This window comes from Sinocyclocheilus anshuiensis, unplaced genomic scaffold (assembly GCF_001515605.1).
Source record: "Sinocyclocheilus anshuiensis isolate Anshui unplaced genomic scaffold, SAMN03320099.WGS_v1.1 scaffold380, whole genome shotgun sequence".
Taxonomy (NCBI): Eukaryota; Metazoa; Chordata; class Actinopteri; order Cypriniformes; family Cyprinidae; genus Sinocyclocheilus; species Sinocyclocheilus anshuiensis.
In genome coordinates, this window is record NW_015557081.1 from 674,311 (window position 1) to 689,688 (window position 15,378).

General features: G+C 36.5%; 1 protein-coding gene across 6 annotated transcripts in view; it reads right to left on the reverse strand.

The window, feature by feature from the left end:
- Positions 1 to 15,378, reverse strand: part of LOC107676930 (MICOS complex subunit MIC19-like) — a 77,777-nt gene that overhangs the window by 56,510 nt on the left and 5,889 nt on the right. For all 6 annotated transcript variants that reach the window (XM_016471676.1, XM_016471675.1, XM_016471674.1 and 3 more), the window contains one exon: positions 9,553 to 9,646. In XM_016471676.1, coding sequence (XP_016327162.1) covers positions 9,553 to 9,646 — 94 coding nt within the window. The remainder of the gene's footprint in view (positions 1 to 9,552; positions 9,647 to 15,378) is intronic.

Sequence of the window (15,378 nt, forward strand, 5' to 3'; positions counted from 1 at the left end):
CAACTCCGATTATCTTTAGGACTAAAAGGAGTAGTTGCTTCCACTGTTAGAAGGAAAAAACTCAAGTGATTGCACCGGCGCAGCATGCGCGCACACAGTTAAGACAATGCAGCCTGTTCATTATATTAATATAATACAGTCAGTCAAACATATGGAAAAAACACACTGCTCAGTTCAAATATGTAGTAAAGTCTGTGCCGTTAAGCGTTATCACCGTACCGCCGTGATGTTATGCAAAACATTTTGTTTTACGTGGATATTGGAATGCCAGTGAAGTAGGATACATAATAAATAATATTTTGTCATTCAAATACATCGCAAATACAGAAACATTTGATTTTGTGTCAAAAGAGAGACCCAATGTTGGTTTCAGTTTCGTTTGAACCGAAATTAATTAGTTTTGGCTTTTGAAATGAATTAATTTTGGTCGTTTATATAGCTATAGCTTCTTATATTTGTAATTCTTGTTCTTTTCCAAATACTGTTAATTGAAAGGATTTGTTGTGGAGTGAGGGGAACTAAAATAGCCTAGCTATGTTTACAGTGTTTATTATAATGTTTGTAAACCTTTCGCGTCGGCATTATAAATGCATATAAAATGCGACTTATACCCGTAGCGCATTTTAACCATGCAGCAAACCTTTTTAAATATTTTGATAAATTACTGAAAAAATAAATAACTAAATGACTTTTTAAACCGTTTAACTGATTGTATTAATCGGTCAAAAATTCTTACGGTCGGTTAATGGTTAACCGGTTAAAATGAACATCCCTAATCTTAATTTGTGTTCCGAAGATGAACGAAGGTCTTACGGGTTTGAAACGACATGAGGGTGAGTAATTAATGACAGAATTTTCATTTTTGGGTGAACTAACCCTTTAACTATGCATTTAACTGCTGTATATATAAACTACATAATTACAACAGACTGATTTCAGTGGAATAAATAAATAAATAGATAAGCAAATAAACAATTAACTAAACATACAAACAACTAAACAAATAAATAAAAACTTTCCACTCTCTGGTTAACTAACTAAATAATTAGCTTAATAGCTAAATTAATAAATACTGTAGCTAAATAAGTAAATAGTTAAAGAAATTAAAAAATAAATAAACATCTAAATAAATTAAATGATAGCTAAATATATAAATACCTAAAAAAATAAAATATAAATCAATATATACGTCTAAAATAAATGGCTAAATAATTAAATACGTATATGGTTAAATAAATGAATCATTAAAACAAATAAATGGCTAAATAAATAAACATCCAAATAAATTTATTGATGGCTAAATATATAAATAGCTGTGTAAATAAATGTCTAAATAAACAAATACATATATATGTCTAAAATAAATGGCTAAATAAATAAATCAATAAAATATATAAATGGCTAAATAACTAAATTAAATAAATGGCTACATAAATCAATCAATAAAATAGATAAATGGTTAAGTGACTAAATAAAAAATAAATACATACATACATACATCCATAAAGCAAGCAAGCAAGAAGTAATGAGCAGAGGCTGTTGTTTGAGGTGAGGTCAGGGGTGGTGAGAATGGGTTCATGCCCTAAGATGCCCCCTTCTCTCTGTCTGTGTCCCTGAGGACTGTGTGTAATCATCAGCGAGTCTCTGTGTGGATGAGAACTGAGGTCTTTCTGCTGATGCAGCATTGTGCAGGTCAGCCAAGCCCAGTCTGTGCTTTTGATCTGCAGAACGGTTCTGCTCCAGTGCCTGCCACAAATCTCTCATTAGAAAGGCCCGCAAAGGAGCTCATACACACAGGCCTCTGCAGGAAAAACACACACACACACAGACCTTTTGCAGTTTATCCACACACACATAAACAAGCAATTTTGAGCGAATAGTTCATGCACCGATACCACTTTTTCCAATACTCACCCGATACCGATAGTTTTATTTTTGGTACTTGCCGATACCGAGTACCGATACCGATATTTTTATTGCATTTGTAAATTTTTTAAATATTGGGTACAGAAACCAAAAGGGTATGTATAATGTTAGTTGGTTAACTTCATTTATCAAATACATACAGTCAAGCCTACATTTATTCAGACACCTTCAACATTCCTCCCATTATCAAAGTTTATTCGCTATAGTTTAGAAAATGGTAATAAAATATGACAAGAACTCTTTATCAAGATGAACAAATTCATCTTGATAATGTTAATTTTGATAGAAAGGTATGTAATAGATTACAATCAACCAAAAATTATTCAGACAGCTGTTAGTATGACAGTATTTACACAACTATGAATACGTTGTCGGGCAACCTTTAGCCTTAATGACAGCCTGTAGTCTCCTGGGCATGCGGTCATCCAGCTTCATGCAAACCTGAACTTCAAGGGCCCGATACCGATACCAGTATCGGTGCATCCCTAGTTCATAGTGAACTCATCTAGGTTTTATATAGATTTGTTCATTTTCAGTTTAGAAAGGTGGATACAGAAAAAAGAACCTCTCGGAGAAGTTTAATCTACATTCAGCCCCTATAATGCACTGCTGCTACAGCTATACACGCACACACACAAAGACAGACATTTGGCTGTTGAGTCACGACATGCACTGTTTTTCTAAGCATACTGCACCCTGAGTGCTGCATTTTTTAAAGACATTAAAACTTAAGAAATAGTTTTACTTTTAAAAACACAACTCGAGTCGAGACCCTGCGTTCTTTTTCACTCCACTGCTCCATCTACAGCAGCAGTCATTCAGGCAACCCGCCCACTAAACAATTTTGAAAATATGTAGTTTTCTGATCCTTAACCTCTTATGTTTAGCATATATTCACACTCTCAAACAAAAACAAATGGTCCCACACGACAAAATACATTTTGCACCATGAAGCACACTTATAACAATACACAACAGATACTGTCTGATGAATGCGCTCTTCCATCATTTATATTTTCAGAAATAAGTTTAAGCAGATGGATACTGAGGGGTGTAAGCATGTGTATAAGGTTCATCAGAAATAGTAACATCTTGTAAGGCCAGCACTGTGGTAGTGCAAGATTAATGGTGGGCATTACTGACCCTACCCTACCCTATCCAAAGCCAAACAGACACACACTAGTGAAGGAGCTATAAAGAATTAAAGCAGAAAGACATGTGAAAGAAGTGAAGAGGAATGTGTACTTTACATATAATCACACTTTATACGTGTCTTCAATGAACCGCCCACTGCCCTGAAGCCAGCTAGATTAAAGGTTACTGCTAAATTAAGTTGGCAGGGTCTGACAAATCTACCAGCAGATTCAGCTCAGGAATTCTGTTCCTCTAAATGGCATTTGAGCATCACATGCCGATTTAGCTCTGAGAGTAATTGTGGAAATACAACCCACCTGTCATGTTAAAAAAAAAAATTTTTTTTTAATTAAATTAAAAATGTAAATAAAGAATACATCAAGTAAAACAATAAACAATTAAATAAAATAAACAAAAAAAATCAAATAAATTAAAACAAAACTAAACTAAACAAAAAAAATGCAACAAAGCAAAACACAACACAGTGCAAAGCAAAACAAAGCATAACAAAACAGCAAAACAAAACAACGCAAAGAAAAACAAAGGACAAAACAGCAAAAAAAAAAGCAAAGCAAAACAAAACAACAACAAAAAAAAGCAAAGAGAAACAAAGCAAAAAATGAAATAAAAATAAAAACAAATGTAGAGGACAGCAGATTAGTTAACTAACTGTTCACCTGAACTGTTCAACTGATTGAATTGGGAAAGAGAAAAATTAAACAATGAAGAAAGCATAACAACAATGGTCCACCTGAAGGTAAGGTTGGAGAATGCCGCTATAAGGTCTTCAAACCCAAAGCCAGAGGCTAATTTCATTCAATTCAATCCTGCGATCTCATAAGGGGACTTTTAAAACACAACACATTCTAGAGAAGACAGAAAAAGGAATGAAAGAAGAAATGGGAGTTGGAGAAAGCTAAATGGAAGACAACATTAAGGACAATATTGATTCTGTCTTTCCAAGCATGACATCATGGTCAATAAAGCCCCTACTTTCCCTTAATGGCGTTGCCGGGGCGATGGGATGGAGCAATTTGCCTCAGTTGCCTCAACAACAATGCTGTAAAACAACACACCCTGCCCTTAAATTTACTTTTATGGCCGACAGAAAATAAACTTCCTGTCAATAGCAATTTCTGCAGGTCAGAGTGTTGGCCTTGTTGAGAATAACAGTATAAGAGGTACTCGGGATGACAAGGACGCGAGACTCAACGCTGGCACATCCATCACAAGCTTTAGATTAATAAAATGGAGTGAGTACTTAAGGAACTTGCACTTTATATGAGTAAGGTGTGGTGGTTCAACTAAAAGGTTTGGAAAATGATGACCGTACATGATGCAGAGATATTAAAGGCCAAATGAACGTCACAGTACAGCCACCTACTTGCAGACAGAGAACAGGACAAAAATGGAAAGACTAAGCCCTCACCGGTGGAAGCTAATAGATCATCACATATGAAGAAATTAACTCCACCCTGACACCCGCTACCTCACTTTCATGCATGATTAATTGCTTTCACAAAAAAAAGGAAGAAATAGGGAAAAAGTGAGTGTGATGTGCTCAGGAAAAGAGGCAAGTGGATCCAGACAAAGGCTTTCACAATGAAACACACAGCACCTTCACGACATGGCAGTGGCGACACCAACAATACTACAGCGAGAATAAAAGTTACGCCTTCTTTCTTTGTGTGAACATTTGGGCAGCGTTATGCAAATCTTCCCACATCGTGACGTAGACGTGGGGGCGTGTTAGAACGAGCCGTTTTAGGTAGGCGTGGTTGACTCTTAACTTTTATAAAGAATATCTCTTTGGATTTGAGACTTTAGTCTTTGCAACTTTACAGATCTTCTTTATGCACCAAGAGCTTGTAACACTTCAAATAGAAAGGAAAAATTGAAATCGCATCATATGACCCCTTTAACATTAGGCATATGTATATACTAATATTTAGGCGATGTTAATTTATGAACTATAAGTTTTAAAATGTTTTAAGTTATTGATTTTATGTTCCTATTCAGAAGCACCTGTCCACAAAATGTTAAAAAAAATAACATAATATATCTGTCCTCTGAGCAAAGCATCTGCTTCACGCACCATTCTACGCTCCCCAAAAATTGCGCCGATAAACACTCGCTCTCTGGTGAACAAGACATACATCCTGAACGATTTTACCACTACTCACGACCTGGATTTTCTGTTTATCACCGAGACCTGGGTGAAGGTAGGGGACCTCAGTCCATATTCTGAACTTGTTCCAGCCAACTATCACTTTTACAATGCTCCGCGATCATCAGGCAGAGGCGGCGGGCAAGCCATCATTGCTAAAGATTCTTTCAGACCTCGATGCCGACTGTTATCTTCCGCCACCTTCACGAGTTTTGAAGCTCAGATTTTACTTCTGAACTGGTCTGAACCTGTGGTCTTAGCTCTGATCTATCGGCCACCACATCTAATCAAAGACTTCATAGTAGAGTTTTCAGAGTTTGTAGGGGATTTGATCACTAAACACGATCACATCCTTATTTTAGGTGACTTCAATGTCCATGTATATTGCCCCTCTAAGCAGCTAACTCCTGAGTTTTTAAACATCATTGACTCTTTTAACCTGCTGCAGTGGGTTAATCATCATACACATACTCATGGACACATTTTGGACCTAATTTTGTCACATGGTCTATCTGTAACTGATGTTGAAGTTGTTGATTCTGTTATCTCTGATAATTTTCCTGTTTTATTTAAATTGTCCCTCCCACTGCCTCCTCTTACACCTGCCTCGGATGGTACACAAGCCCGTGAATATTTGCCTCATTTTTGTGAGGATTTTGTCAAGCTCTATAATGAGGTCAACCCTCTTTTATCATTAGTCTCTATTATTTGATCTTGATGCTGAACATCACTTTATCATTTTAAATACTGCCTGGACAGATACTTTAAACCTTACAGCTCCTTTTAAGCTCTTTAAGTCAAAATCTATATCTAAAAGGAGCTATACCTTCAAGTTTGAAAATTGCCACGGTTACACCTGTACTAAAGAAAAGATATTTTAAACCTTACAGCTCCTTTAAAGCTCTTTAAGCCAAAATCTACATCTAAATCAGAGCCATGGGTTGATCATAGTATTCGTTCCTTGCAGGACAGCAGAAAGGAAGTGGAAAAAGAACAAATTACAGATTTCTTATGAGATCTTAAAGAATTGCCTATCGTCATATCAGTATGCTGTTAAGAAAGCCAATGCTTCCTATTTTTTTAAACTAATTGAGAAACATCACCACACCCCAAAAGCTCTTTTTTCTGTTATCAATTCCGTTCTAAACCCCCCTGTAAATTCTCTTCACTACCCGTCTTTGGCACTTTGTGAGGATTTCTCTAGTTATTTTGGAAATAAAGCTTCAAGTTTGAGGGCCCAGTTTCTGGTCTCCGATCAGGAAATACCAAAAGAGATTAAACTTCACCTGTCCTGTGGACTTCTTTCAATCCTGTCTCTCTACATTCTGTAAAGGAAGTAATGCTTAAACTTAAACCCTCCTTTAGTTCACATGACACTATACATCCTTACCATTTGAGACAAATATTCGACACTGTCGGCCCTGGGCTGGTGTCGCTATTTAACAAATCTTTGCTTGAAGGAGCTGTACCTTCCAGTTTGAAAATTGACACGATTACACCTGTACTAAAGAAACCCTCACTTGATGCCTCTATTTCATCAAATTTTCGTCCGATCTCCATTTTGCCATTTATTTCCAAGATATTGGAAAATATTGTGTTTTTTTACAGCTTCAGACCTTCCTGACTGACAATCATATTCTTGAGATGTTTCAGTCGGGGTTTAAATCACTGCACAGCACAGAAACTGCTCTTGTAAGAGTTCTTGATGATATTTATATGGCAACAGATTTGGGGGACTCTGTCATTTTAGTAATTTTAGACCTGTCCTCTGCTTTTGATACTGTCGATCATGCAATCCTTATCTCTCGTCTGGAGTATTGCGTTGGGCTGGGGGGGAGGGGGCGTTTTAAGTTGGTTTAAATCTTTTCTAACCAATAGACATTTCTCTGTAAAAATAGGACGTTTCTCTTCTTCTCTTTGCAGTCTATCCTGTGGTGTGCCTCAAGGCTCTGTTTTAGCTCCTGTCATTTTTTCCTGCCAGGGGGGCGCCAGCACCTGTCAAGGGGGGCGCGAGCATCAGTTAATTCAGAGAGGTTCTCTTGAGAATTTATGCAGGCCAAGAAATCACCTTGACCTTGAATCTTTAAACCAATTCATCTCTCCCCAAGTACGGAATCTAGGTGTGATGGTAGACAGTTGCCTCAAATTTGACAAGCAGATTAGCACGGTCATTGTGTCCAGCTTTTTCTTTCTTCGTTCTCTATCGAAAATCAAATCCTTTCTTCCTAAGCGCTCCTTGGAGATTGCTATCCATGCTCTTATTACCTCTTGCCTGGATTATTGCAATTCCCTCTATTTTGGTATATCTAAGTACCAAATGGTATGCTTACAGGTAGTTCAAAATGCTGTGGTGAGATTCCTGAACGGAAAGAGGAAATTTGTTCATGCTACCCCCCTTCTGAGATCCCTTCACTGGCTTCCGATTAACTTTAGAATTGAGTTTAAAATTTTATTACTGGCATATAAATCATTAAATGATTTAGCACCTTCTTATTTGTCCGATCTACTTCACCCCTACTCCCCCACCAGAGGCCTTAGATACAAAGATAAACTCCTCCTTCAGATACCCAAAACCCGGCTAAAATCAAGGGGTAACCGAGCCTTTGAAGTGGCCGGCCCGACACTGTGGAACAAGCTCCCACTATATATAATTTATAATTTATAATAAAAAAAAAAAAAAAATTTTAATCTTTCATTTAAGCTTCATTAAAAAAAAAAATAGAACCCAAATCTATACCTACAAATCCAAGAAATCAAACTTCATGTCTGACAAAAGATCTAAATGGCAGCCATTTTCAATACTCTACATGAATTACATAATCCAAAACCTGAAGATAAGCCTTATTTAAATATTAAATAATCAATATGTGAATACCTGGACATTGATTGAATTCTATACTGATGAATTGAATTGAAAAAAAGGGACCATTTTCAAATAATTTTCCCAAACACTCATCTTAATTGTTCGCACCATGGCCAAACAGTTTTCTGACTACTTATAGGGATAGTTCACCCAAAAATGAAAATTTTGTCAGTAATTACTCACCCTCATGTCGTTCCAAACCCGTAAGACCTTTGTTCATCTTCAGAACACAAATTAAGATGCTTTTGATGAAATCCAAGAGCTTTCTGACCCTACATAGACAGCAACGCAATTACCACTTTCAAGGCCCAGAAAGGTAGTAAGGACATCGATAAAATAGACCATGTGACGCATACATGTGCATTCCTCTGCTTGCAAACAAGGCGCAGCGCATCAGGGTTCTACATCAGAACGCCAGCTCCTGTGTCAGCAGCATCACATGCATCCATAGTGATACTCTTGTGAATGCGTGGCGAAGACTGACACGGAAGAGAAAAAATTGTTGAATAAAGTCTTTATTTTGGTTTTATTTGCGCACAAAATGTATTCTCGTAGCTTCATAAAGTTAAGGTTGAACCACTGACTATTTTAACAATGTCCTTACTACCTTTCTGGGCCTTGAATGTGGTAGCTGTGTTGCTGTCTTTGCCGGGTCAGAAAGCTCTCAGATTTGATCAAAAATATCTTAATTTGTGTTCCGAAGACGAACAAAGGTCTTACGGGTTTGGAATGACAGGAGGGCGTGTAATTAATGACAGAATTTTTCATTTTTGGGTGAACTATCCCTTTAAGCATTGTGTGTGGGCTAATTCTCTAAACAGAGACATGTGTGATTTCTAAGGACACCAATTACAGACAGAAAGAACTGATCTGAGCTGTTTGGTGACTGTTGGTATAATGTATGTAAGAACAGTATACAGGTGCATCTCAATAAATTAGAATGTCGTGGAAAAGTTCATTTATTTCAGTAATTCAACTCAAATTGTGAAACTCGTGTATTAAATCAATTCAATGCACACAGACTGAAGTAGTTTAAGTCTTTGGTTCTTTTAATTGTGATGATTTTGGCTCACATTTAACAAAAACCCACCAATTCACTATCTCAACAAATTAGAATACTTCATACTTCAAAAACATTTTTTGTGAATTGTTGGCCTTCTGGAAAGTATGTTCATTTACTGTACATGTACTCAATACTTAGTAGGGGCTCCTTTTGCTTTAATTACTGCCTCAATTCGGCGTGGCATGGAGGTGATCAGTTTGTGGCACTGCTGAGGTGGTATGGAATCCCAGGTTTCTTTGACAGTGGCATTCAGCTCATCTGCATTTTTTGGTCTCTTGTTTCTCATTTTCCTCTTGACAATACCCCATAGATTCTCTATGGGGTTCAGAAATAAATGAACTTTTCCACGACATTCTAATTTATTGAGATGCACCTGTATATGTATGCATGGATAGTCACCGTTGGTTGAGCTCCTCCTGTGCCTTTCTCCTCTCTTTCTCCAGGCCTTTCTGCAGCTCTTCGGCTATCTTTCTTCTCAGTTCAGACTCATGCACTAAACAAAAGACAAAACATGCATATTAGATGCATATTAGATGAGCTACTGCTTATAGACCATATGGTTATTCCAGAGCATTTGATTTTGTTGTAGCATTTCATAGGAGGTCCTAGAATGGCAATGTCCTGTGGGTAACAAAGTTTAATGTTGTATTGTACACTTGAAGTATCTTTGAGGCAAGTTTGTACTTGTTTGTAAAGAAGTTTGTAAGCGAGTACAGTGAGGTAGGATGGTATTTTGAGCCCTCAGGACGTCTCTGCCTTATGAGGCAAAGCGAGAGAAACCGAAATACAGAGGACAGGGGTCCTATACGCCTATGCACTGACAATGACTATAAAATTCACTTTCAAACACACACACTTCAAAAAATACACTTTTCATAACTTAGTGTTGATATCAATACCGCCACAGTCAAACGTGTCAGTGTGTGTCCTGTTCTTTATCTGGATGGCTAATTGTCCATGAAAGCACAGCGGAGATATAAAACGGACAAACTCTTAGCTGCCAGTCGAAAAAAGCAGCAGTAATGCAGCACTGCAGAGGCCTGGAGCTACTGCATGACAGGAAGTCCAAGTGTTTTGCAGATGGAGACACAGGCTTATAGTTTGTAAAAACAACCAACACTTAGTCTAAAAAAATACAAATAGAAAATAAACAAATAAATTAAAAAAGTACTAAAGCAATCGTTCCTCACAGACATGTCCAAGTCAAATCTTGTCACAAATCCAAGTTTAGTCTTTCATGGCAAGTCTAGAAGGAAAAATAAGAGGTTTTACTTAAATCAAAAGATCATTTTATCTTTAAAATCATGTAGTTCTGAAATAAATAATTTATTCATTATTCACTTGTAAAGGCCTGGATCATTTAGCTCAAAAAAAAATTTTTTTTTTTTTTAATTAAACTTTTGGCAAAGTTCTTTCTGTAAACAGCACAGATTTCTCTCCCCACAGTAAATAAATGAGAACTTTATGGTAATCACGATTTGTTATGCAACATATTGAAAAAATATTTCTTCTTGGACACTAGTGATGTTTAAAAGTCTCTAATCCAGAGTAAAAACAAAACAAAAAACAACACAAATAAAATAAAAAACAAGAAAGAAACAAACAAAACAAAACCCAAAACTAAAGCAAAACAATATTTAACTAAAAAAGTCTGTCAAATCTCAAGGCAAGTCCATTTAAATTCAATCCATGTCTCAAATCCTAAGTTCAATAAAATTTAAGTCAATACAAATAAATTGATTTTTGCGACTTACTGTAAAGTGAGACTCAAGTTTTCATCTTTCAGTTTTAAAACGTTGAAAACGTTGTTAAAGACTCTTATGTGTATTTATACTTAACATATGAAAGGAAGAAGCAGTAGCTGCCATTAATTTAAAGTGATGTTTTATAAGCAGCCGCCGGAAGAAGCAGTCACTATGGGTGCCATATGGTTTGGTTGTATAACAATGTTCTTTTTAGAAACAATTTGAGACTGTAAAGCCGAGAGAGGAAACCTGTTGGGAGAGAAACACTAAAGTTATCACATACACCAACCTTCTTCAAGACTAATGAGAAATATCCTGTTGCCGTGACAATGCTGAAGAGGAAATCAAAATTAATTGCGGACGCTGGAAAGGCATATATCAAACAGCAGGCTAGCGTAATGGATAAAAGCAGACAGGTGCTGTCTAAACCTCAAACCCAGAAGATACGATCAAATTAAAGATATGGTGTGATAACGGACATCCTGACACAGTCCTCACACACACTTTTTTTTCTTTTCCATCAGGCTAAAGACTCTTTTTCTGTGTCACACATTCATTCACGCTCTAGGTTCCCATAATTCATTAATTTAAACTGGGCTTTAATATTTAAAAAGGACCTAGAAAGGATTTCAGTACCACAACTAAAACAAGGCGATCTTATTTATATATATAACAGTTTCCTTTCCACGTGAACTCTTTGACTGCAGTCCTTCCACAACCACAAAGGATCATCAGAAAAAAAAAACTGAATGCAGAAAATGGCAGGGATGGTAATGAAGACAGAGAATTTGTAATGTCGATGAGTAGAGGTCAAGCAATATTAGTTCTGAATGGCTGATGCTGATAACTAGAGAGCAGGACCTATAGGTATAGGCTGAAATAATGTGGGTCTCATTCAATAACTGTACAATTTCATACTTTTTGGGCAAAATAATTTTACATGTAAAAATTCCACCAATGACCTACTGTAAGGTCACTTCGTTATTAAATAAATTAATGAATGCAAAATTATAATGTATTTATAATTTTTGAAAATGATATTGCTATATGTTAGAATCATATTACATTATAAATATAATGCAAACATCTAATATGTGATAAAAATAAACATATTATCAGAGTTGTAGTGCAGTGGACTGAGCAGCTGCTCAACAGATGTAATATATATATATATATATATATATATCTATATATATATATATATATAGTATATATGTATATATATTATTTATCAGGTAAACAGCATGAACCATTTACACACAAATTTTATCCAAAAATACATTCCTATATAATGATAGTGAACGAAACTCAGTATAATCAGCCAAACTTCTCAGAAGAAAAAAAAAGTAGTCCTCACACACACTTTTTTTTCTTTTCCATCAGGCTAAAGACTCTTTTTCTGTGTCACACATTCATTCACGCTCTAGGTTCCCATAATTCATTCATTTAAACTGGGCTTTAATATTTAAAAAGGACCTAGAAAGGATTTCAGTGGATTCAAAGGATAACCAGCTCATATGTTAAAAAACCATCTGAGAGTCTTCAGGGGGTTTTCGCAGGAGGTCACCGAGAACTCCAGAACGGCATTAACCGTCTGGGTGCCCGTGCCAATCCTGAGTGAGAAGAGTAATGCTTAAAGATGAAAAACTCATCATCTTTAGATATTTCTCACTCTTTTACACCCTCCTTCATTCTCTGCAGATATTTTAAAAAGTAGCTTCTGGGCAGTCGGGAGGGAGATAACAGACAGAGACAAATTGCGCGTCTCATAAGATGTTTCATTAATCTCCAGACCTGAGAAGAGGAGGGGAAGGCGGGGCTAATCTAAACCATTACACGTTCCTCACAATCCAACTTAAATGAGTCTCAACATCTTTCCACACGCATAAAGAGACTCCCGGGAATATCAAACAAGGTGATCTTTCTTGTCCTCAGCCTACACTTCACACTACACTACACATGGAAGTTTTCATGAAACATCATGCAAATGGGGCTAAAAGATCATTTCATTACGGCGCATCACATGCAGCGAGAGCGTCCCTCTTTTGACTCTCTGATCTTGTTGCCGATCTTCAAGGAGATACTTAATATGTAACGGCAAGAAAAGTGTGTTTATGTATTGCTGAGACAAAGAAGGATTTGTGTGCAGGTAATTAGAGCGTAATGGAAAACGGTGTGTGGGCCCTGCGTATGAATATTCATGGTACGCTGAGAACGTGTAGGAGGATCAACCTTGACCACCGTCTAATCACCACGCGCAGAGACTCTGCCGTGATTTAGCGATGGACTCGATCATCCACAGCATCTTTTAATACCTCCACTCGTGGGTGCACATAATCAATGTCCCTCATTAAGGTCACAGCCTTTGACCTCAAAAGATGAGCTGAGCCGCTTAAGGCAAGAAGAGCTGTGACAAAGAGACAATTTAAGGAGTTAGTCATCGGAAAATGTCACTGCATTTAGTTTAGTTGAGGCTTAAAGGTGCAATAGGTGATTGTCTTCAGAAACATTTCTTGTTATGCTGGTTGAAAGTCTCTTCACATCCCAATAGCAATCATCAAGTTAAGTGGTCTAAATGTATTTGTCTGTATTTATATATTCTGTGGAAGGTGTAGGATCAAGAAATGTTCGTCCAATTAAAACGCTCGGTCCGAGCGTTTTAATTGGCTTTCCTACCTGCCTGTCAACGTATGTATTAGCATACCTCTGCGCACCCGGTTCGCGCAGACTAGCTTACGTCATCAGCGCGTTCACGCACGCTGTGTGCAGACAGAGCGAGAATGGCAGACAAACATCAACAACCCGATCTTCCTTCCTGGTATTGTAGTACTTTTAAAGTTATATTTGATTTCTGATTATTGTACCCTAATTGAAGTAGCTGTTTAAATAGGATCATGATTTTACATACCATTGCATGAATGACTGCCTGACACATAATATATTATTATATTTATGACTAACGATCAAATGATTAAGTAGTTAGAAACTAGTTGCTATGAATACAGGTGCCATCAGTTGTCTTCTTATGAATGACTTGTTTGTCGTTGAGTCAGTGTTGCTGGTGCAAAGTAGGCCCTTTGTTACCAAACACCAAGTAACTAAATTAGGATCTAATTATGAGTCATTCGCAAACTGTTAAACATTAAACTGTTGGTTACTTTAAAACTAACCTTCATCTGGGAGATCACAGTGATATGTGAATATTTGATCTGTTAACTGGTTGCATATGTCAGATTTATTGCATGACTCGGGCAGAGAAAAGCTGTTGCTATCAAACTGTTCACTTGTTCACAAACATCAGTGTGTTGGTGAAGATATAGATCAAATAGGTCAATTGATGGAAGGTTTGTGAAGAAATTTCATGCTCCCTTGTAAAAGCATTTTTTAGTATTTTTAAAATACAAAAATACAGTAGTTTATTTTGATACTTGGTGTAGCTGCTGTATTTTGTAGTTTATTTTGATACACTTAAAATTAAGGTATTTGGGATTTTATTTTAAAATACATTTTGATGCATCTTTGCCCAACCCTGGCTACGTGCATGAACTGTGTTCCGATCGATATGATCCCTACACAGTGTTCGTTGCTCCCTACTCCCTGAGCGGGGGAAATCCGTTGAAGTTTACTTCACTTCAGAACATGGGCTGGAATTGGGAACCGCTGATGTAGCCTATTGTAGTAATGTTGTCTCTGGTATTCTGGTCTGTGAGCGTAAATGCATTCAGGGGGCGTGGCTTTGGACGGCGATTGCAGGGAGGGTGGGACATTCGCTTTCAGTGCTATCAGGCTAAAGTTAGCATTTTCAAAGATCTCCTACTGCACCTTTAATGTTTCAGTACGGTCATTTTTAATAGCTACAAAGTTTAAGTAAGCATTGTTCAGTAATTGTTCACCACTCTGTCATTTCACCAAAGAAAAGCAGTCAAATGATGTGAGTGTGAATAAATTATAGCAATTTTAATTTTTGGGAGAACTACTTTGCCATACAAAATGCAGAAACTGCACATTCGGTCTAAAATTAAGAGTTATGATCAAAAACTCTGCTCCGTTCTGTGACAAACAGGTTTTGGTCAGCTATGCTAAAACTGATATCTCATCCATTGAAATTTTGCAACCAAGTTTTGCTCTCAAATGGCAGCATTTGATTAATATTGTTTTATGTATTCCTTTTTTTAAAGTAAATAAGCCTTTAAAAGCAATTTTCTATCATTCAAATGCTACATGCAACACAAAAAAGAAAATACATACAGAAAATAACATGACAAAAAGTTCATTGTTTAATTGTTCTCAAAGATTGCAAAAACCTGAAAGAACTATAAATGCTGTTGTCTTCGCATTCCTCCCATCAATAAAACATTTATAATAACAGTAATAATAATAATAACAGCAACAACTAGTATTATTATTATTAATAATTATTATATATTATATATATATATATATATATATATATATATACTGTATATATATATATACTGTA